Source organism: Fusarium sambucinum, chromosome I (assembly GCF_050947815.1).
Source record: "Fusarium sambucinum isolate potato_lamoka chromosome I, whole genome shotgun sequence".
NCBI classification, from domain to species: domain Eukaryota; kingdom Fungi; phylum Ascomycota; class Sordariomycetes; order Hypocreales; family Nectriaceae; genus Fusarium; species Fusarium sambucinum.
In genome coordinates, this window is record NC_139294.1 from 17,340 (window position 1) to 38,316 (window position 20,977).

General features: G+C 44.9%; 12 protein-coding genes across 12 annotated transcripts; 7 read left to right on the forward strand and 5 right to left on the reverse strand.

Annotated features, from left to right (window-relative positions):
* Positions 1–13: 13 nt before the first annotated feature.
* On the forward strand, positions 14–1,624 carry FSST1_002687 (serine hydrolase domain-containing protein; the record flags this gene model as incomplete). The annotated part of the gene is made up of 1 exon (XM_083228698.1): positions 14–1,624. The coding sequence occupies one exon, from the start codon at positions 14–16 to the stop codon at positions 1,622–1,624; it is 1,611 nt and encodes a 536-aa protein (XP_083086117.1).
* Positions 1,625–2,888: 1,264 nt separating this feature from the next.
* FSST1_002688 (uncharacterized protein) lies at positions 2,889–5,170 on the reverse strand (the record flags this gene model as incomplete). Its single annotated transcript, XM_083228699.1, has 4 exons — positions 2,889–4,064; positions 4,116–4,709; positions 4,786–4,961; positions 5,011–5,170. The coding sequence occupies 4 exons, from the start codon at positions 5,168–5,170 to the stop codon at positions 2,889–2,891; spliced, it is 2,106 nt and encodes a 701-aa protein (XP_083086118.1).
* A 1,047-nt stretch (positions 5,171–6,217) lies between these two features.
* On the forward strand, positions 6,218–6,838 carry FSST1_002689 (uncharacterized protein; the record flags this gene model as incomplete). Its single annotated transcript, XM_083228701.1, has 1 exon — positions 6,218–6,838. The coding sequence occupies one exon, from the start codon at positions 6,218–6,220 to the stop codon at positions 6,836–6,838; it is 621 nt and encodes a 206-aa protein (XP_083086119.1).
* Positions 6,839–7,551: 713 nt separating this feature from the next.
* Positions 7,552–8,294, reverse strand: FSST1_002690 (SDR family NAD(P)-dependent oxidoreductase; the record flags this gene model as incomplete). Its single annotated transcript, XM_083228702.1, has 2 exons — positions 7,552–7,902; positions 7,956–8,294. 2 exons carry the CDS (start codon positions 8,292–8,294, stop codon positions 7,552–7,554), a joined length of 690 nt encoding a protein of 229 aa, XP_083086120.1.
* Positions 8,295–8,953: 659 nt separating this feature from the next.
* Positions 8,954–9,305, forward strand: FSST1_002691 (uncharacterized protein; the record flags this gene model as incomplete). Its single annotated transcript, XM_083228703.1, has 2 exons — positions 8,954–9,039; positions 9,092–9,305. 2 exons carry the CDS (start codon positions 8,954–8,956, stop codon positions 9,303–9,305), a joined length of 300 nt encoding a protein of 99 aa, XP_083086121.1.
* A 192-nt stretch (positions 9,306–9,497) lies between these two features.
* Positions 9,498–11,066, reverse strand: FSST1_002692 (major facilitator superfamily domain-containing protein; the record flags this gene model as incomplete). The annotated part of the gene is made up of 2 exons (XM_083228704.1): positions 9,498–10,881; positions 10,936–11,066. The coding sequence occupies 2 exons, from the start codon at positions 11,064–11,066 to the stop codon at positions 9,498–9,500; spliced, it is 1,515 nt and encodes a 504-aa protein (XP_083086122.1).
* Positions 11,067–11,574: 508 nt separating this feature from the next.
* On the forward strand, positions 11,575–11,948 carry FSST1_002693 (PLD nuclease N-terminal domain-containing protein; the record flags this gene model as incomplete). The annotated part of the gene is made up of 2 exons (XM_083228705.1): positions 11,575–11,746; positions 11,797–11,948. The coding sequence occupies 2 exons, from the start codon at positions 11,575–11,577 to the stop codon at positions 11,946–11,948; spliced, it is 324 nt and encodes a 107-aa protein (XP_083086123.1).
* Positions 11,949–12,440: 492 nt separating this feature from the next.
* On the forward strand, positions 12,441–12,893 carry FSST1_002694 (uncharacterized protein; the record flags this gene model as incomplete). Its single annotated transcript, XM_083228706.1, has 1 exon — positions 12,441–12,893. The coding sequence occupies one exon, from the start codon at positions 12,441–12,443 to the stop codon at positions 12,891–12,893; it is 453 nt and encodes a 150-aa protein (XP_083086124.1).
* A 49-nt stretch (positions 12,894–12,942) lies between these two features.
* FSST1_002695 (alkene reductase) lies at positions 12,943–14,043 on the reverse strand (the record flags this gene model as incomplete). The annotated part of the gene is made up of 1 exon (XM_083228707.1): positions 12,943–14,043. One exon carries the CDS (start codon positions 14,041–14,043, stop codon positions 12,943–12,945), a length of 1,101 nt encoding a protein of 366 aa, XP_083086125.1.
* A 1,676-nt stretch (positions 14,044–15,719) lies between these two features.
* FSST1_002696 (glycoside hydrolase family 75 protein) lies at positions 15,720–16,621 on the forward strand (the record flags this gene model as incomplete). The annotated part of the gene is made up of 3 exons (XM_083228708.1): positions 15,720–15,885; positions 15,933–16,270; positions 16,322–16,621. 3 exons carry the CDS (start codon positions 15,720–15,722, stop codon positions 16,619–16,621), a joined length of 804 nt encoding a protein of 267 aa, XP_083086126.1.
* A 1,190-nt stretch (positions 16,622–17,811) lies between these two features.
* On the forward strand, positions 17,812–19,000 carry FSST1_002697 (ABC transporter substrate-binding protein; the record flags this gene model as incomplete). Its single annotated transcript, XM_083228709.1, has 3 exons — positions 17,812–17,956; positions 18,018–18,296; positions 18,351–19,000. 3 exons carry the CDS (start codon positions 17,812–17,814, stop codon positions 18,998–19,000), a joined length of 1,074 nt encoding a protein of 357 aa, XP_083086127.1.
* An 847-nt stretch (positions 19,001–19,847) lies between these two features.
* On the reverse strand, positions 19,848–20,621 carry FSST1_002698 (2EXR domain-containing protein; the record flags this gene model as incomplete). Its single annotated transcript, XM_083228710.1, has 1 exon — positions 19,848–20,621. One exon carries the CDS (start codon positions 20,619–20,621, stop codon positions 19,848–19,850), a length of 774 nt encoding a protein of 257 aa, XP_083086128.1.
* Between the last annotated feature and the right edge of the window lie 356 nt (positions 20,622–20,977).

The following is a 20,977-nucleotide window of genomic DNA, read 5'->3' on the forward strand; positions in this document are numbered from 1 at the left end:
CTAGTTCTTCTCTATGTCTAAGACTTCCGATTCGAATGCCAGCTCTAGCAAAAGAGCCTGGCGAGAGAACTACCGACTCGCTGAGCCCCTCATTCAAAAAGCTTGCGCAAGATCTGGGACACCAGGGTTGGCAATCGGAAAATTCAGCCATGAGGGCAAGACATACGAGAAGTATCTGGGACACCGTGATTTAAATCAAAAGCTCAGCCCCGACTCTGAAACAATTTTCAATATTGGGTCCATGTGTAAAGGCTTTACAGCGCTTGCCATTGCCTGCCTCGTCAGTGATATGAAACTACACTGGGATGACAGCATTGAGAAATTCGTTGATGAACTCCATGGTACTCATATTGGCAGTTTTACGATTCGGGACGCTTTAAGTCACCGAACTGGTCTTTGTCGGTCAGATGCACTCTTTATCGGATCCAACAACCAACTCCTTCTGTCTAAAGAACAGGGGACTTCATTACTTGCATCACTCGGCACAAGCTGCCCTCCTCGTCAAGAGTTTATATACAACAATTTCGGTTATCACGCAGTTGGCTGCGTGATTGAAAAGGTTGCAGCAATGAGCTATGGCAGGTTCCTCGAAAAACGCATCTTTAAACCTCTGGGAATGACTCGTACATTCACCGCTCTTCCCCCAGCCGAGGATGAGATTGTGTCTCTTGCTTATATGCCATATCACAGTCTTGAACTTCGTCAAGTTTCTAGTTCTCTGATTTCATGCGATACAGTTGCCTTTTCTGCAGAAGGCATCTGTAGTTGCACACGCGACCTTGTGACCTTTTACAGTTCTCTCCTACGAGGTCTCACCGCAGCCAATAACCTTGAAGAGATCAGCCTCAATCATGATAGCTTGTTCACCATGTTTGAAGCTGCAATGCCCCTGAAGGGCGCTGCATCGCTTCATGAGCAGTCATATACTTTAGGATGGGCACGTACTCAATTGCCAAACCAAGTCAGCGAGATCACTGGTAACTCAGGCTTATTAGAAGATTATCCGCGTCTGGGAAATTACGAGCATGGCCCTTTGCTGTTCCTCCATGCTGGTAACAATATTGGCTGCTCATCAACAGTTTATATGATGCCAGAGCTGGATGTCGGAATTGTTGTACTTGGCAACTCGCTAGGCCATTGTGATGCAACGGACTGGGCCTGCCAGATTTTGATTGAAACATATTTGAACCGCAGCAGTGCAATTGACTTCTACTCTTTTATCACTCTTTCATCATTAAGGGGGCGTTCGGCTATAGAGCGTGTACAGGAAACGCTTGAGAAAGAACGAGAACCTAGTGAGCCTCCTAAAAATCTAAGGGCTTACACAGGATATTATTGGCATGAATCCCGTCAGTTCTACATCGAAGTCTCACTAGATCCGAACGGGAAGCTAGCTATGTTGCTTCAGGGACGAGTTGATGAGAAGTATACCCTTCACTATTACCATCGACAGACCTTCGTCTTCAACGAAACGTTTGATCAGGTCGTTGACCGTGGTCAGTGGTGTAGGCCATATTCGTTTTACACAATCGATTTCATATGGCACGATAGAGAGGTTGTTGCTCTCAGATGGAGGATTGATGACACGCAGGAAGAAGGGTATTCTTTTAGGAAGCTTGATTGAGATGCACCCGGTCCTGTAACAGATTTATTCTGGAATAATGAGAGGTTTTATTCCTTTTTGGCGGAAGCATTTCCTCTGAATCAGGCCCTTCGTTAGTGTCAGCTTCTTAGTTGGATTATGTATTCATAACTGTTATTTGATGTCTGTGGCTTCCTTGATTACCTGTATAGAATTTCTTTCTACTAATGACTTTGATGATGTTAATTCTAGTAGTAAAATAACGACATGTGAAAATGTAACGATGACGTTTTAGCGCTGGCCTAATTAAAGTACGCTACAGTTAAGAGACTATGATGTCATAATTACAAGTTCATTTAGTTATAACTACGGCTTCCCGACCTTAAGTAGAGGCTTAACTTTCGCATTCTGATATCCTGCCAGATACTCAATTATCAGATCCCACCGTTACTACTTTGTCAAACATGTCAGAATCACTAGCCGCCTTTCGAACTGGGAAGAGTGCCGATCTCCGTGGTCTTGCGGAACAACATCTTCAGCATGAGTATGTCTGCTTGCATTTGTTCCCATTAAATTTCATATTGAAGCTGCTAATGTACAACAACTTTCAGCTTGACCCAAGAAGACCGAGACATCCTTAAACGGGCGGGTGGGAAAGTCTCTACCTATTCTATCTTGGGCTCATTGGCAGGCGTAGGCTTTGGTGTCTATTGTGCTTCCAGGTTGCGATCGATGAGACTGGCCTACTTTAATGCCTTCAGAGCGATGGAAAAGCCCGTCTCGGTCCAATTTGCAGATGGTCGTACCCGTAAGCTATAAATTCCATTCTCGCCTTCTTTTTAAACCTCTTCTTACTTTACAGAACCCATTCCCGATATTTCCGACAAGTTGGCGCCATCTAAATGGGGTGATGCAGCAACGTACTTCTTCTTTTCTATGGGGGGTTTGTTCTTAGGTGGTGAACTTGGCTTTATCGGTGGTACGGCATCAGCGTCAAGAACCATTACAAAGAACCCTGAAGCAACACGACGCATACAGGAAGCTTTCAAAAACTATCGCATCGATGCTTTAAAGCAAGAGATCAAGCAATTAGAGGGGAAATCAAAACTCGAGGAACTGTTTCGATCTTAAGGCATCAAGCTTCCAGCTGAGACAATCAATTACATAACTACACACTTGTACATTCGCAGTCTCCAAAATATGACGTTCGAGTTGTAATTCACATTATTTTTTATATACACTATAAACTCAATACATGAAAATGCCATGTAACAGTATCATTAACTCTTATTGCCATCATGTACCTTCAAATATATTTCCGTCCACGGTCAAGCACTGCAGCTCCGTGCCAATTGCTGAATGCAATTTTTCCTATGTCACGCTCCGGCTGGACATCACCTATCCTTACATGCTCATTCTTCAGTAACCTTATTCTCTCAATTCCTCCCAACATACTGCCACCGGCCGGCACAGCAACGTATGGCGAGTCTCTTGTCAGCATTGAGACACTACTCAAAATGTCCGGACTCCGAATTTTGCATTGTAATGCAACATGCGCAATAGTAAAGATAATCATGGCCAAGGCGGATATGCCATAAAGACTCATCCAGAGCCAGTCTACCTGGTAGACATGTCCGTCAAATTCAGTCCACGTTCCCGTGCTATTCCCCCAGTCTGCCAGGGGTGTAATGGTGTTATTGATGAATCTGTCTGACATGACTTTCGAAGCTGGCGAAATCCCATCGGCGCCAACGATGATGGACTGCTCGAATGACGCTCGGACAACTGTATTCAGGATGGCTCCCAATCTTGCTTCGAAGATCGAGAGCGGTACTTTATCCAAAGGTGGTGGTGTAATAAACTCAGTGAACTTGTAGAACTCTCCAATCGGGCGTGCCAGGGTTGGATCTCGAAGAAAGAGGTTGAGTAAGTCATTCTGCCCTCCTTCAGGGTCTGGAATGAGGCGGGTGGTCCACGCCAGTACCGGGAGGTTGTATGAAAATGAGAACACAGTGGTGTTTGCCCTGATGGTGTGTCCTTTTGTGTGTCGTAGTCTCTCAACGTAACATGAGAGGAAACCAAATTCAGTAGACCGGGAGCATCGTACCTCAGCATCAACATAGGAAGTGCTGGGGCTGCAAGTAGTCATACCCCAGGAAAAGCTGTCACTAGAGTCGTTGACGCTGGCGGCAAAGAAGGCCAAGTTCTGCTTCAACGGTCGATCCCGACTCGTATCCAGGACTGTAGAGTTGATACCTTCCCAAGTCTCGTTGAGATACTTGTCCTTAATCATGTCTAATTGGAAATTTGGGGGGGCGTTGGGTGAGCCGAAAATCGACTCCCTGCTCTCGCGGTATGCTTGGAAGAAGGAATGGTTGAGGTAGTTGAGGCCGATGGTGCCTTCAGAGGCAATAGAATCAGCCAGAACTAGCTGTGATATATTATCTTGAAGCCAAGCGGTTCCATTAATCCATGGCTTACACTATACACCGATTGTTAGCAAGTGATCCTCGATGGCGAAAATGAGACTAACCGACAACGAAATGTATGATGATTGAACCATCATAGTAGAGTTTCCAGCTCGCATGGTTGGTACACCACGGATCGGTATCCCGACAAGGGATTCATAGGGCGGAATTGTGTCATTCGGAACATACACCCATTTTTGGGGTTTGTTAGAATCATATCCATCGAGCAAATGCAAATACGGAAGTCGCACATTGCCCCAGACATCTTGTTTGCAAAGTCTCCTTGCCTCGTCAGGTCCACCAACCTGTTCCAAGCTTTCTGTAAAATTGGGGCTTGAACCATTCACGTGCATTAAACGGGTGGCCGAGGATGAGAATGCTGCTCCAAATATTGTTCGCAGACCAAAAGGCAGTGCATACAAAGCTGGAAGTCTATCAAATCCGGCGCTGAAGTTAGTTGACGGGTAGGAGATGGTGGGAAAGTCGAAAGAAGCTGTCTCAGCTTGCAGAGCCACAGCACGAAGCACACTTTGACCACCTAGAGGACTCAAAGTCCAGGCCAACATCAGGACTGGAGACCAAAAGCTGAACAATTTTACCCAGAAGAACGACTTGAGGGTGTTCGTCAACGTGAGGCTACCGAGTAAGGTCTCAAGTGTCTACATATTGTCAGTTGTTATGTCGCTTTATAATCAATGACAGATGGCAAAACAAGAATGAGGGGTATGTACTCACACCAAGTGTTGTCCCTCTCTCGCAACTGTATAAGGCGACACTCCTTAATACTGTACCAAGCACAGCTGCAAATGCGATGGGCCATAACGTTGCAGCAATGCTCGCAGCCTCCAAAACTCGACTTCCGAGTTGCGACTCAGGTTGCTGGTTGAGAGAAACGATGTACACTGCGAGCACTACAGACAAAGTTAGATTAAGAGTTTCAGTTCATTATTTTCCACGTACCTATGAATGGCGCTGGTATGAAAAACAAGCTGCTAGACAGAAGAAGGTTGTGCCATTTGGGTAAAGAAGAGTCCTTCAATGTGGCTACATCAGTGGGCCAACCTTGTGGCACTGGTTCATACAGTTTCCCTTCATGTCTCGTGCTGTCTTTGACGACCATGGCGTTTGCAAGTTTCTGACATTAAGCAATATTATTCTTTGGGTCAATTGAAGATATTATGAGGGACTCATAACATTATAATGGTATCATATAAAAGAATATGCTGTCAAATACTCATAATGATAAACATCAGGCTGGCGGTTATCGCCACCATGAACTACAGATGACGAAGCGCCAATGAAGGTGTAGGCCAATTAAATAAAAGACGCTTAGAAATGAAACTACTTGGCCACGAACATGATGACCAAGCTAGTAACACGAAGGGCTCTGGCCACTGTCAATCGCCTAGGATGGGATATCAGCGAATAAGAATGAACGATAAGCCGCCAATGCTGACGACGTTTCATTTTCAGCCGCAAAGCGCGTAGAGGAACAAAACAGGCTGTAATCACACTGCCATCGTTTGAGGTGTGAGACAACAGCCAATGTAATAATCAGGCAGCTGCTATGCGCGAAAATTCGCATTTTATATCCTTATTACGAAGCTTGCCACCGTATTCCGCCCAATCGACCCCATACCTTCGTCCAATGTGATGAGACCAGGACCTCATTTATACACAGCCAATGTCTTGGCATCACAGCCATTGTAACTCTCTGAACTGCATGTTACTGTTCATTGATTATGGCTTATATCTAGTGAGTACTTTGAATAAGCTTACATATCCTATTGGTGTATAATATGCCTTGAAGAAAACACTCAGTGTAAGCTTATTTTACCCAAAGAAGACATGACATACAATCGCATGGTTCTTCAGTAAATAGGTTTATTTTGTTTCTTAGTGAGACTCTATGGACAAGCCTGTATTGGCGTCTTGAAATAAGAAGTTAATATCTTTTTACTGCTCAAATTGGATATCCAGCTTATGGAACAATAACTCAATTTCCTACCATTGGTACTTTGGTCAACAAGCTACATTTGAAGGTTCTATTGGAATATAAATGTAGAAGGGTTAACGACAGTTATTAAAATTCTGACTAGCACGTTATCCATTCCTATCTCTGTCAAAGTCCAACTACCTCTACTATACTTCTTGTCCTATTGAGACAATGGTTTCTATTCTTCTCTCTTTGCTTGTTATGGCCCTTGGCCAGATAAGCATGGTGGCTTCTCAGCCACTTGAGCTTGCTCTACGGGCCGATAAATTATGCTCTTCAGGCGACGTTGAATTCACTGACCTCACAAGAGATATGTTCACAGGCTTTGCCATGAGCTACTGCAAGAATCACAAACTTGGTGATGATGCGGATTGGTCCACTGGCCTTTTCAATGTCAACTTTACGTTGTTGACGGATGGTTGCCTTGCGTCAGCTTCTATGTCAGAGCAAGCATGCATGGACTCTTTCAACAAAATCATCGACTCTTGTTCCGTTGGCTCCAAAATTTCAGGCGGCAAATCTGTTTGGACTCTTCTTCCTCTTCTACCAGGGCCGAATGTACATTGTATCAAGTTCTCTATACAGACTGAAAAGCTCGAGGTCTTGAAACCCGACTTTGCGTTCCATTTAGAGCTTAACCAGGTTGATATCGGGAAGGATCTATACTCCTGTGATGACTACATGAAGCTATTCGATTCAGCTAAGAAAGAGTGCCTGTCAGTTAGGTACGACGTCAACAAGAAGACGTGTGATCAACACACTTGTGTGACCATTGGTGGCACCACGAACTAGGGCGTGGACGATACATTCAAGGGTTACCTCGACCAGCTAAGGGGCGTCATTGCTGGTTCATGTGAGGCAAAACCGTACGAAGAATATTCCTGTGGTGGTCCCGGTCACTCCTGCGGCAATGCCAAGAGAGTCAGAGTTAAGATCCCCTCGTTCATCGGCGCCTCTACGGCCAAAGGTGACGAGACCTTTGTTGCGAACTACAAGGTCTCGTTCACTCAAAGTCAAGTGAAGAGTCCCTGTGATGTTGCTATGGGTTTGCTCAGTGCAGGTATTGGTACTCTGCCACTAGGTAGTCTTTTCGACGCAACCTCAATCGCATGCCCTGTTGCATGATTCGACGCAGGGCTTTCATATATGCATTCTGTTGCATTCTAAGCCGCAAAGATGGTGGATAAGAAGAAGCAGGCTATAGTAACACTGTCCACTTTTGTGGTGTATGACTACAGCCAATGTAATTGTTGAGGTCAAGGGCTGAACGGGACAGTAAATGGGTAGTCTGACCCGTTGGTTATATAGCTCGAATGCACATGTCTTGCTTGTATTTAGTCTTTTTATTCGCATATCAATCTATCCCGTTAGTATCTTATACCCGTATCTGGGCAGCTGTTATAGCGCCAATAATCCCAATGCATTTCTCAAAGACAGCTATTCAAGAAAGAAAGACTATTTCTTATTTTTTCCAATGATCCAATATGTAGGAGACTATCGTAACATCAAATTCGAACCTCAAAGGGCATATCTTCTCCATCGGATGTGAACCATTCCCAGGTTTTGTCTGCAATGTTCTTGGGATTTCGTTCCTTTTCTTCTTCAGAAACAAACCCTGCGACATTAATAACCCCCACGTGAACTCCCTGGGGTTTATATACCATAGCTAGACTATGGACCAGGTTGAGTTGCGCAGCCTTGACCAGTGACAAGGCAAATAGATCAGGCATCGGCTCGAATGGTAACAAAGAGCTAGTAACGATCAATGCCGGCTTATATTGGGACGGGGTTTTTGCCAGTTCTACAAGACGGGGCATCGAGTACTGTGTGATGGTGTAGAGTGCGGAAACACTGATCTAGGTTTGGTTAACTACTATAAGCAATTAATTAGGTGGTTTCAGTGCTATACCTTAAAGTCGTACTCGATCTCCTTAACATCATAGTCGAAAAAAGAAGACTTTTGAACTCGAGCGGCATTGTAGAAAACGCACCCGATTCTACCCAGATCTTCTTCGATATGGTTAAGAGCGGACAATAATGCGTCGGTGTCAGTGACGTCGAGAGCATATGTTTGCACGTTGGTACTCTGGCCTGCTGCCTCCTGCACGGCAGCTTTTTCGATCTCCAGCTGTTCAGGGCGTCGAGCGATCAGTGCAACATTTTTGTAATGCTTGGTTGCAAAAAGGGATGTAACTGAACGGCCAATTCCTGGGCCTGAGCCAATACATAAAAGAGTTGCGTTAGACATGGTGTTGATAGTTGTTGGAAGATGAGATTTTCGTTGTGGCAGTATAAAATTCACTATATATAGATAACTAAAACGTTATCCTAGAGGATGTTGTGGATTAGCATGATACACATTAGTCATTCCGGCAAAATCTTTAAACGTTTTAAAAGTGATTAATTACATAAAAAGCACAGTATAACGTTATAAACCTAGAAGCTTCTTTAGTCATTGAGCTCACAAGTAAATGATTCACTGATATAGGCAATCCCAGTAAACATCTTCTAATTGAAACTATATTGCTCCGAGATCAGGCCGGACCCAATGAATGGAGCATTATGACGTGGCTTCCTTATGCTTTTCTTCTACATTTCTCATTTCCGGTCTAGTGTATGATTAATGGATAGGCATTATCTGATCTCCGGATAACTGTTATCCAGCGCTAACGTGTTCGCAATGTCATTTCTAGAATGCTAACCCAAGTATGTATCAAATTCTATGAGAATGACCTTGCTGGTATTTGTTCTTCTTGGCGGAACTCTTACAAATAACCCCATGAGCTCAGATGTTACAATAAGGAACCCGATTTCTCTTCAATGCGTCGCTAAAAGGTACCATCATCAACTGTTCCTCGTTTCATATCGCTTCCACTGTTAAGACAATCTCATAAGAAAATCGTCTCAATGGCACAAGTGTATATTCTTTACCCTTCAAATGTTCCATTTGACCTGGACTACTATATCAAAGTCCACATGCCTATGGTTTCATCGTAAGTCGTTGACAGTGCTCTCCTGATCAGTGTCTAACAACGGGCTGTATAGGTTATGGGGTCCCTTTGGGCTTCTAGGTTGGGAGTCTATTACCTTCCCTACCGGCTCACCTTACCAAGTCCAAACAGTGTTGAGGTGGAAGGATCTCGATCAGTTCTCTGCTGCCTCCAAGGGAGAGGCTGCGGATAAGCTATTTGACGACATTCAGTATTTTACCACTGCAAAAGCGCTTATACTTAAGGGCGAGGTAGTCGCATCTTCATGAACACTAATCTCATATGTCATATAGTTCAGGCTCAGCTTTCAATGAATCTTGAATCTGGGTTGTTGAATACCAAGGAAGATTCAATGCATAAAAAGAGCAACTCGACTCTACTTTATTGACCCTATGTAACTGGAATTAGTCAATTCAAGATACTTTCTATTCGCTTATCGTCCATTGGACAAAAGATAGTTTCTAAAGCTGATTCCTAACCTTCTTTATCTGTGCCCTATCAGATTCCTCCACCCCATCCACATCTTCCAGCTCTCCCGCCATTTTCATCCTTCGGTTATCATTCCAGTAGTATAGTATCATACCAGCAATAAGTACAATACTACCTGCATAGAGACATAGTATCTTTAGAAAGCCATTTGGGTAGTATGGTGCATCACTTTCTTGAAATATGTTCTGTCCAGCGAGTCCTCCAACGTTGGAACCCGTGACAGCTAAGGCAATTCCAATGCATCGGATCTGAGGATCGTGAGTGTTGATGCTAAACCAAGCATCATTAAGCGCCTGGGCTATTGCCACGCCAGAATTAAGAAGCGTCAGTATAGCATATTTCATCCAAATATCACTACTCCCAACGACAGCATATTGAACACCTGAGAAAACAAGCGAATACACGCCAGACAATAAACAAATTGGACCCCGTAACAATGTCTTGTCGCTGGTCCAAGACACGAAGATTGACAAGATACATACTCCAAAATTGTGAACAGCTGACAAGAAACTGGCAGTCGACGCAGAGAAGCCGAGGTTCTTGATGATGGTAGGCGTGTAGAAGACCAACCCTCCTTTGGGAGTAATATTAACAGCGTTGATGCTGAAATGACCCCACATAGGAAAGTTCGTCAAGCAAATTCGCAACGCAGTCATGGGACTGATTCCAGAGAGCTTCACTGACTTGCGCGGATCATCGAGAATGACGCGCTTGGCAAGGATGTCTCTCTCTTTGTCGGTGAACACGTTGAACCTTTTGATTCCGGCTAGTGGAAGCGTGTCGGTCGTTGAGCGGGGCATGATAAAGATAAAAACAACGCCGACAGCTATAGTAAAGAGACCATCGATGAGAAAAAGCCACTGCCATCGCTTCAAACCATTTGTCTCTGGGATTCTGAAGATCAATCCGGCAAGCAGCCCACTAACGCCAGCTGAGCAGTAATTGCCAACATAAACCAGCGTAGCTCGCAGTGCCATTTCTTTCCGCGTATAGAATGACGCGATGATCGTCAGCGCAGCAGCTAGGTATCCAGCCTCCCACATTCCTAGCAGAAAGCGTGTGGCGTAAAATCCCGACTTGTTGTGTATAGCTGCCTGAGCTGTTGCGATTGTTCCCCATGCAAATACCTGTATGATAAGCCAAAGTGCAGGGCCGATCCTGGATAAAACCATGTTGAAAGGAATCTCGAAGATGACAACGGCGGCAAGCATGAGCTGGTTGCCATAGTTGACGATATCTTTAGTTATACCGAGATCATCGGTGAAAGTTGTAGTCATGGCATAGCCCACATTTCCTCTATCAAGCTGCAAGGCAAAGAGACCGAGCATGAGAATTGGCAAGACTGTGAAATCAATTCTGATGTGTTGTGTTAGTAGTCAGCAGGTAATTCGAGGGTTAAAAGCTACTGACTTTCTTCTCAGTCTTGTTTCAGCCTTTTCAGTCCAGTCGCAAACAGGGACTAGGCTTTGAGACTCGTGCATTGTCGTCTTCCCAGCGGGGTTGTTGACCTGAGGGTCAGACTGTGAAGCCACGGTAGTCATTCTAAAAGATTGCAGACAATGAAAACTAGAGATATCGTTTATGACTAAACTAAGAAGGCCAAGGTTTTTAAATGAAATCTTTGAGAGAATGATGAGATTGGGTCAATACACTACCCCGCTTCTTCGCACGATTGACATGTTTATCATTTTTCAGCTTGCATTAGATAGAGGTTACAGCCAATTGTTGATGATCTGCAACATTGTGCTAAGCGGGTGATCAGAGAACAACGCTAATACGGTGAGCCAATCTATCTTGGGTATAGTGAAAAGCATCACGTGAGAGCGACCGGGATTACGGTAGCAAGATCGCTACGGCAGGCCATGACGCTGAAAGCGCGGTAGTGACAGTGATAGGACACCAATCAATGACGCAATGTTTGTATCATGTGCCATGGGAGCCTGTTTTCGATGTCGAGTGCGCCTCACAAAAAGGCTGCATTTTCCCTTCTTCTTCTTCCTCACTTCGTCTCTGCCAAGTTCAATCTTGCAACACACCACTCCACCCAACATGTTTAATAACGCCATCATCTCCTTCCTCCAGCTATGGCTCGCGACGCTTGCCTTTGCTGCTCCCATCGCCGATGATGCCATCAGCGCGACCTCTGCTAAGCCCTGGCACTACGGTACTGGTGGTGGAATCATTGGATTCATCGTTTTAGTGCTCGATATCCTCGTCTGGAGTACGTCTTTATCCTGTTCTATGGTCAATCATTCGCTAACTGTGACATAGTCGAGGTTCTTCAGTCCAACCGCCCCGTTTCCCACAAGATTCTCTGGTGTCTCGTTGTCTTCCTCTTCCCCATCGTCGGAATGCTCGTTTATTACCTATTCTCCAACCGCCAGGCTCACATGCGAAGCGGAGGCTACGACCCTGTCCCTTAGACATCGCTCGATTGACGCGACAAGAATAACAAGAATGGGCTGGGGTGAACAGGAATGTGACAGAACGGAAGGATTGGCATGCGCGAGATGGCAAATGAATGGAGGAGCATACGATCTTGGGCCAGCGATTATCTTTTTATTTATGAATTAACGGAGTAATAATATCAGACCAACAAACCTCTCGCTTTTTAATAACTTATCGACGTCTCTGTTACTCTTTGACTAATGCATGGCTGGGCTAGGGCGAAACACCTTTCGTGATGCAACTGATAAGCTTGCGTTAGCCGCGGGTCAACAATCCCTCCGTCTAAATAGCCTACGTCATTATGGGAGTGAGACGCCCCGTTCCGTGCCTATTACGGATCAACAACACTCACCATTCACCGGGCTTGGACCATATTGACAGGAATGATTCCAATAACAAACAATAAAAAGCATCAACGCGTCTTGATGATATGGGACAGCAGCCTCTGATAATCACCATCAATCACAATGCCTGAAATACAAGAATCCGTCATTATATTAGCACCTCCGGCCAAAGTCTGGGCTTTCCTAATGGATCTAAAATCCTGGCCCGAGTGGAACACCTTTGTTACATCAATCGAGATCCAACCACCGCATTCTGAGCTCTCTGTCGGAAGCAAGCAAACTATCACAATCAACAAGAGCCAATCGTACACCAATATCGTTTCTGTGATTATTCCAGAGAAAGAGCTTCAATGGAATGGCAGTATTCTCACACCAGCCTTCTTTAACACAGAACATTGGTGTTTACTGGAAAACATTGACGGAGACGACAATCTGACACGTTTTGTTCAGGGTGAACGGTTCTCTGGAATTTTGGCACCTATCGTAGGGGCGATGGGAAAGTTAGAAGAGCTGAGAGAGGGATATGTGAGAATGAATCAGGATTTGAAGAGAGCTATAGAAGGCGAGTCTATCTAAATACTGTTGAATACTAAGGAACAGAAAAAGAAAGTATGTGAAAACCACTCTAAGCAGAGATAGCAACCTTGGGAGCAAATGGATAGTCGATGTATCCAGCAGAGTCGCTGGTGTAGTACGTGTTCCTCTCACCCCGATTGAGGTCCAAACCATTCTGCAGCTTCAATACCAAATCAGGGTTTGCCACGAAGTCCCTCCCGAACATGACCATGATTTCCTTGTCTGGATGCTCACGGTCGACAAGATCCTCTGCACCGTGCAACTTGTATCCTCCCGCAATGAGGAAAGCGCCCTTCCAGAGATTATAAGCAAAGTCAAGCTTTTCCTGGCCATTGTTGATATCATCAACGCTACCACAGATTCGTGATTCTATGAGGTGGAGGTAGGCCAGATCAAGAGCCTTTGCTTTGTTGATGATGTCTGTGAATTGAGGGATGGGGTCCTCCATTCGCATGCCTTGGAAGGTACTCCATGGGCTAAGACGGATACCAACGCGCTCTGGTCCAATGGCTTCGACGACGCGCTTCATGATTTCGTTCATAAAGCGCGATCTATTCTCGATGCTTCCACCAAACTCATCATTGCGATGATTACTGACATCTTGAAGAAATTGGTCAAGAAGATATCCATTTGCACCATGAATCTCAACGCCATCAAAACCAGCTGCCACTGCGTTCTTGGAGGCAGTTACAAAGGCGTCGATCATGTTATAGATCTCTTCAAGAGTCATAGCTCTAGGCTGGGCATTACTCCCCTCGAAAGAAAGCGAGCTCGCTGATATGATGTCGATTCCCTCCTCTTTCGCAACTTCGACAGTGGCAGCTCTACCCATAGCGAAAAGCTGGACAAAGATATAACTGCCCTTCCTATGCACCTCATCTGTGATGGCTTTCCAAGCACTGACTTGTTCTTGATTCCAGATCCCAGGTGTTCGGGCAAACCCACCACCTGCAGCAGGTGATACAAGAGTTCCCTCAGTGATGATGAGAGTTCCGGGCGTGTAAGCCCGTTGACTGTAGTATTCTTTCATGAGGGTATTGGGAATACGGTCCACAGTCGCCCGAAGACGAGTCATGGGAGCCATGCCGACACGATGTTGAACTTGGATGTTGCCAATCTTCATAGGCTGGAAAAGGCGTGAGTCTGACATGGTGGAGTTGAAGTTCAAATCTAGAGTATAGAGTACAGATTTGTGTTGTTTGGACAATAAGAACTGTGGTGTTGGTTGGGTGTTTGAGTGATAGCAATGATATCTCCCTGTTGTCCCATCATTGTTCTTTTATGCCTCTGATCTTGATGACAAACGCCTAGATGTGATTTTATCTTCAATGATGATTAGAAATATAGTGACCGATATGCTGATATTTTATCATCAGATGCGCTAATGTTTGTGGGGAAATGAGGCTATCGCGAGATTCATTGTTCCACATCCAGTAATAAGATACTTCCTAATCAGGAAACGAGGTTTTTCTTTTCTGGGACTAGTTGAGTCTGACCGATCTACGCTAGCGGAAAACACCGAAGCTGGAGACACTTGTATCGGCACTCGGCAGCAGACGGGATTTGGAATACCGTCTTAGTGCCAAAATACATAGCAGCGTTTCAGTAGTGGAAACACTTCCTAACTGAAACATACCTACGCTTGCACAAATGTTCACTCAAGATTGTATTAGGCCTCGATAGACTGTATGGTTAACCCGCCGGCTGTAGACCATGAACAGTAGCTTTGTGGAATGTGAAGAGTATCTTGAAATACAATTTTTTTAAGTGATATCTGCGTTTTCGAATTATGACCTGAATCTTTAACCTACCTTTTCCTACATCATTCAAGTGACATCAGTATGCCTTCTCTTCCTTCCTAGTTCATGATTGGTATTATTGTAGTCCCTATATCTGTAAGCATCCCTCTCGACATCGTTCCTTCTGGGTTCACTTCTAGCCCTCTGAACCACTAGTATTGCGTCAATGCATGCACCGACTCCACTACTAGCACCAGCTGGTACAATTGCAACTGTTCCAGTAGTGATATTCTATTTGCAGTGATGGGTTCATTCAGACTCGCCTTAGTTGCATAGCTTGAGTAACGTCATGATACTTTTCTCGTTGTCTTCCAAGAGATAATTAGAGCCACCCAAGGTTCTAACTCTAACTTTAAAGTAAGAACAGACTCAAAAGTTGTGTTGTCTAGAAGCATTAGTCAAGGAACCTTCCTGGTAAGTCCGAGCTCATATGCATCAGAGAAACATTCGATATCGACTTCGAGAACGATATTCTCACGTGTGTCGCGTAACACCTGCCCATACACTAGAGAAGGGCTGTACTTGGGTTTGAGGCCCCATGTGAGAGACACTTAGATTGAGACTTGGACATTCAGCGTGGCAATTCACCCATATTAGCCCCTGTGTAGGACGGTATGCTCCAACGCTTTGTGTTCAAGGCCAGAAGGCGACAAGGGTGAGGGACGTTGTTTAGATAATGGCAAAACGACCGAGGGTTTACTATTCCAGATCTAGCAGGTTGTTAACTCCTGAAGTATTGTCTGATTCTAGATGGATCTGCATAAGCACATAATATGGAGTTTCAATATTTCATTAATTTCCGTGTTAGCGTGAGCACAGGCCTCGAATCGGTCCTATAGCATAACTGAAGCAACTCAATACTTACCAGCGGCCGGTCTGTCAGAGGAATCCTTATTGATGGTATGAGAAACCCTCAAGTCAGTTACTTATTTGGTTTGTATATATTCTTCTTCACCCAGACTCGGTATCATTCCATCATCAGTACTAATATACGTTTTCTATCCACCGATACACCGCGCTTCTTACCATGGTCTCGTTCAAAGATCTCGTCATTCACTCCGCCCTTGCACTACCTTGTCTGGCTCGGACTGTGCCGGACAACATCAAGGCATTCAAGCAAGCTATACTGTCCCAGAAGCAGTGCAAGAACTCGCTTGCCAGCGGCTTCTATAGCTCCGATGGCGACGATGGCAGTGAGTTTTAGATCCTCCTCGGTCCATCTTCAGCTAATTAGACCCAGCCTCGACATACTGCGGAGACCACTTAAACGATTACCGGGTGGTTTATCTGCAGGGCACAAACGCGAAACTTGTCAATATGGACATCGATTGCGATGGAGCGCAGGGAGGCCCTGCTGACGACGGAAGGTGTGGAAGCTCCGGTGACACTCAGTCCCAGACTTCGTTCAAAGACGAAGTCGCATCTTACAAGGCAGGAATAACGGATCTCAATGCCAATATTCACCCCTACGTTGTCTTCGGTAACGACGGCAGCAAGCCCGGTTGGAAAACCTTTAATCCTCAGGAACACGGCATAGAACCGCTCAGCATCATGGCCGTCGTTTGTGGCGAAAAACTGGTATGCTACTCTTAACTCCTTTCCCGGAGAAGCTCTAACAGATAATTATAGATCTATGGTGTGTGGGCGGACACCAATGGTGATGATGGTGATAAGCCAGTTGTTGGTGAAGCCTCAATTTCCTTAGCCACTGCTTGCTTTGGCAATGGTGTGAATGGGAATTCTGGACATGATGAGACCGATGTGCTGTACATAGCCTTTACCGGTCAAGATGCTGTTCCTGGCGCTAAGGGGGCTAGATGGGCGGCTACCAACTACGAGGAGTTCGAGGCTAGCATTACCCCACTAGGAGACAAGCTCATCCAGCGTATTAAAGTCGGTAACGCTCGCTTTTCGAATGCGACTATTTAGTCTGACGGAAGAGTGATGTACGGGCCTTGCGCGAAAACTGACAAAGTGCAATTGTTCTTCAATTGGAAGTCAGCGGTCAGACATGCCAAAGAGTCTAGCTTGACATGTTATTCGCGGATGTATGCATACAATGTTCACTTACTCGAGGTTGGTAGAAATGGTGGGATAGCTCCTGATGAGTTGCAGTAAGGTTTTATGGCGCCTAATAAAGCCGTGTTCAAATTTAGTTAAATCACTCGCTTACTGATGATAATATCGAGATGTGCTCACAGCCATGGAGTGAAGTGAGGGATCAAATGTGCAGGGAGACAATTCCTGTCGCTGAAGTTTATATAGATATACTAGAGCCAAGTTCAGTAAATAAAAGCACAACAAAAAACCATTTTGTTCGGCTAGTGTATTTCCAATCTCGATTTCATTAACATACTTATACTTAAACTTCCGATAAAAAGCTGCCGCACTGGCAAGACTACATTAAATAAATAGGTTTTGGCTTTTACAGGATGAGAATGATAGTGAGTTTGTGGCTAACCAGTGATGAATCCCCGAGTAATTAGTACCACTTCACCTGGAGACAATATCCGAATGCGTGTTACATCTAAATGGTGGCTTGTGTACCTCCAGAGATATTCACTGCTGGTATGTCCACCAGGCGTTGCAGTTGTCTACGAGAGCATCTTGCTAGCCCTTGTCGCGCAATTAGGCATTTTGAAGAAAAAGAAAGTGAAGTCTATTAGAATTAAGGGGCAACCTGCCGTTTCAGCACTATCTCAATTATTCAGCAAAAGTTCATAACTTGTTTCACTTCTTTTAAACTAACACGGGGATATAAGAGTCCGTTTTATCCAATGTCATCCTAGTCTAGTCCCACAAAGTAGTGCAGTTAATTCCTGAAAATGAAAGCTATAACCTCTTATCCTAGGCCTTGGAACGGAGCTGTCCAGTTATGAGTTCCTATCAATTGATGTTGTAATGCTTTCTAAGCACAGTTGTCCCTGATTAGCCCCAGCTATTCACGCGGCTACAAAATACCGATCCTTGAGGCCTTACGCTGAAGTACCTGTATGTTTATAGAATAATATCAAGTTTAGATTTATCTATAAAAGCGAGCCAGATCAAAAGCTTAACTCAGGAACAAATTCGTCTAATAGAGTTGGACAGATAATTCACTTGCCTCATTGCCTACAAAAATGCTCATTTCCTACTCAACCCTCTTCGTTCTAACTACTCAGTCGGTAGCACAAGCTGTCAGTCATGAGCACAGGTCACTGGCTGAGATCTATGAAGATGCCAAAAAGGAAAATGGGACACTAAATGTCTATTCTGGAGGCAGCAGTAAATTAACCCTATTCTTCCTCCCCCTACTGATGAAAACACCGCTGACAGTTCTACATAGCTAGTCGAGGTGCACAGCCTATACTAGATGCTTTCTCTGAGCAATTCCCTGAGATCAAGGTGAATATTACCGTCGAGCTTTCTAAATATGCGGATTCACGTATCGACAGAAGCTATATAGACGGAGAGCCGTTTATCGATTACGCCATGTTGCAAACTGTGCACGATTTCCCAAGATGGAAGAAGGAGGGACGCCTCCTCTATTATAAACCCATTAATTTTGGGGATATTGACTCGTCGATTAAAGATCCCGATGGAGCCTTTTTTCCCGTCAGCTACAGTAAGCTATCCCACCTTGCATTACTTCCAGTCATCCCTAACAATAAGTCATCAGACCAGTTCGGGCCCTTCTACTATGATTCTGATCGCGTCCCTGCTGATAAGGTTCCTAAAACGTATGCAGATGTTTTGGATCCATACTGGAAGGGTAAGATTGTTTTGACGTACCCAAACGACGATGACGGTGTTCTTTATCAATTCAAGCTCATCATACAGAGGTATGGATTTGAATGGCTTGATGCACTATTGAAGCAGGACGTCAAATGGGTTCGTGGTGCTACGCTCGCAACGGGAACAATTATACAGGACCATTCTTCTAACGGCACGAGAGTGCTGACCTTTTCCGGCCTCGGTGTCTTCACGCCGTCGACTACCTTTCTGAAGACTGCCAAGCCCGAAGCACCGGATCAGTTCATGACATGGGCACAGCAATCTGCGATTTTTAAATCAACACCTCGCCCCAACAGCGCTAAACTTCTAGCTTCGTTTCTCCTCAGCAACTCGTGGCAGAAGAACATCGCAATACGTGGTGCGCCAACTGTCAGGCAGAGTCTCACTGGTGCCAACGATGTTTTCAAGGCAAACAATACCGAACCTCTTGGATATATTGAGTTTATGGGCGATCGTCGAGATGTCGAGTGGTGGAGAATGCAGATGGAGACTCAGATTGGCTTAGCTGTGGGACCTAATCCCGCTCTTCCATGAGCTCGGAATGTTAGTTCTACGGTAAAGCTTTGTGTACTGCACTAGGGATTGAGGTTAGCTATAGCTTGGCTTGTTATTTATAACTGTTTCCCTTTCGTAAACTACTGTCAAATTGTATTGATTGCTATGGGCAATAGCTTTCGAAGGTCATCTAGTCATTCTAGCTGGCAAGGTCATTTACGAGATTCCAAACTGCGTTGTGAGATATTGAGTACCCGATTTGAGGCTCCTAACTAGAACGTAGATCTCTGAAATGCATCAGCATGCGCTAATACTGATAAGAGAGAGAAGCTGCGGTCAGGGGTTCGGCTAGATTTACTAAGGCGGCGAAACCAACGCTGAACAAAGTTGAAGCCGCCTTGAGTTTTTGTACATGAATGCAATCGGCCAATTGAACGCAGATTATTACAACTCCAACGTCGGGGACAGGACTCACTCCAATGCAAAGGCCGAAATTCTTTTCGGTCACATGGTCGCCGAGTTTTGATAGGATGGCGCAAGATTCTTGCGCCCTTTTTAAAGCCGAGTCCTATCTTGAGCGACATGCTTAAAAAAGGCGAGTTTGCAACCAGGGATGAGTGAGTACGAGGGCATGAGACGTCCTGTATCATGTGATTTTGTTTGTGATGCCTACCTTGGGTGGAAGATGAAGCACCTAGCTAGACGTTCGCATATATAAATTTTATATATATTTAAGCACTTAAAATCTCAAATTTCTGTCGTCAATTGCTAATTCTACTCTGTCAATTGATGGTTTGAGTTGCTACGTTCTAGGGCCCAGAAATTGAGACCAACCTCCAAATGCTTATCGCCATCAACGATGTAGGCTCACTCGCTGTCAGAGAAGTTACTGGATAAAACACTGTGCTTCGAACGATAATTTGAGACTTGAAGTGTCTTTGTCCCAACACGCAGGCATGTACTGTCTCGCATCTTGAGTCAATTCGCTCTGTATAAAGCGGAGATGCGTGGTAGCGCTTTTAGACCAGACGATACGATCCCATCCAAAGAAAGACTCAACCCAAAAGTCAGCTTTTATGATCAACGCGTCTTGCTCATCAACTGTCAGAGGCCTCAGGATCCAGTCAGGTCGGTTGGGCAGTACTGTGGGCTCAAGTCTATCCACTACTCCGGTTGATTTAGGATAGACAATCGAGAGAATCTCGAGACTAGACAAGCTTTGCATGGCAATTGGAAGCCATGCACCACGTTCAGAGACGGAGGAAGCAAGTGCTATATGTCTTATCGAGCGAGCCCAATCCCAATTGTAGCATCTTCCGCAGAAGACGTAGAAGCTACTATCATCGAGATAGAGGATATCCGTCCTAGTGTTATAGGCTCGGGTGAACGAAAAATGTTTGAGTGCAACTTGGCGAGCCTCCCTGCTCGTAGCTAGTAATGTGATATACGATTGATGCACTGTCAAATCTGACTCGAGTTCTGAGTCGAAATGTGGTGGAAAGATACATATGTTTGGTTGAACTTTCAGATGTGCGGTGGCAATCTTCCAGATCTTTCGACGCAACTTCAAGGGAAGGCGGCAGAACGGCTTGAAGTCTGATAACGAAGGAGGCGCAAGGCTTCCAGAGGTGATTGGGTTTTGGGGATTCGGGTGGGCCATCTTCTGGTATTCCTTACAGAGTATGGAAGTAATCAAGGTTGGCAGGCTCTATGAGTGAATTCTCTGATGTTACATACAATCACCTACTACCGGCGGGCTTTGGTACATTATATTACAGGACTCAACGCCGAAGTTTGCCGTGTTTTTAAACGAAGAAAGATGTGATTTAACTGATGCGAAATTAACCAATGATATTGCAGCATACTCTTGGGCCACGATTTAAAGTTCGCGTTTTATCTAACACCCCCGTTTAACACGCACTCATTAGATTCCGTATTACATAGCCTTGTTTAAGCCACACTAGCTTTGCATTAATTGCCCAAGAACAGGTACATCTCAGCAGGATCGGTGTGGAT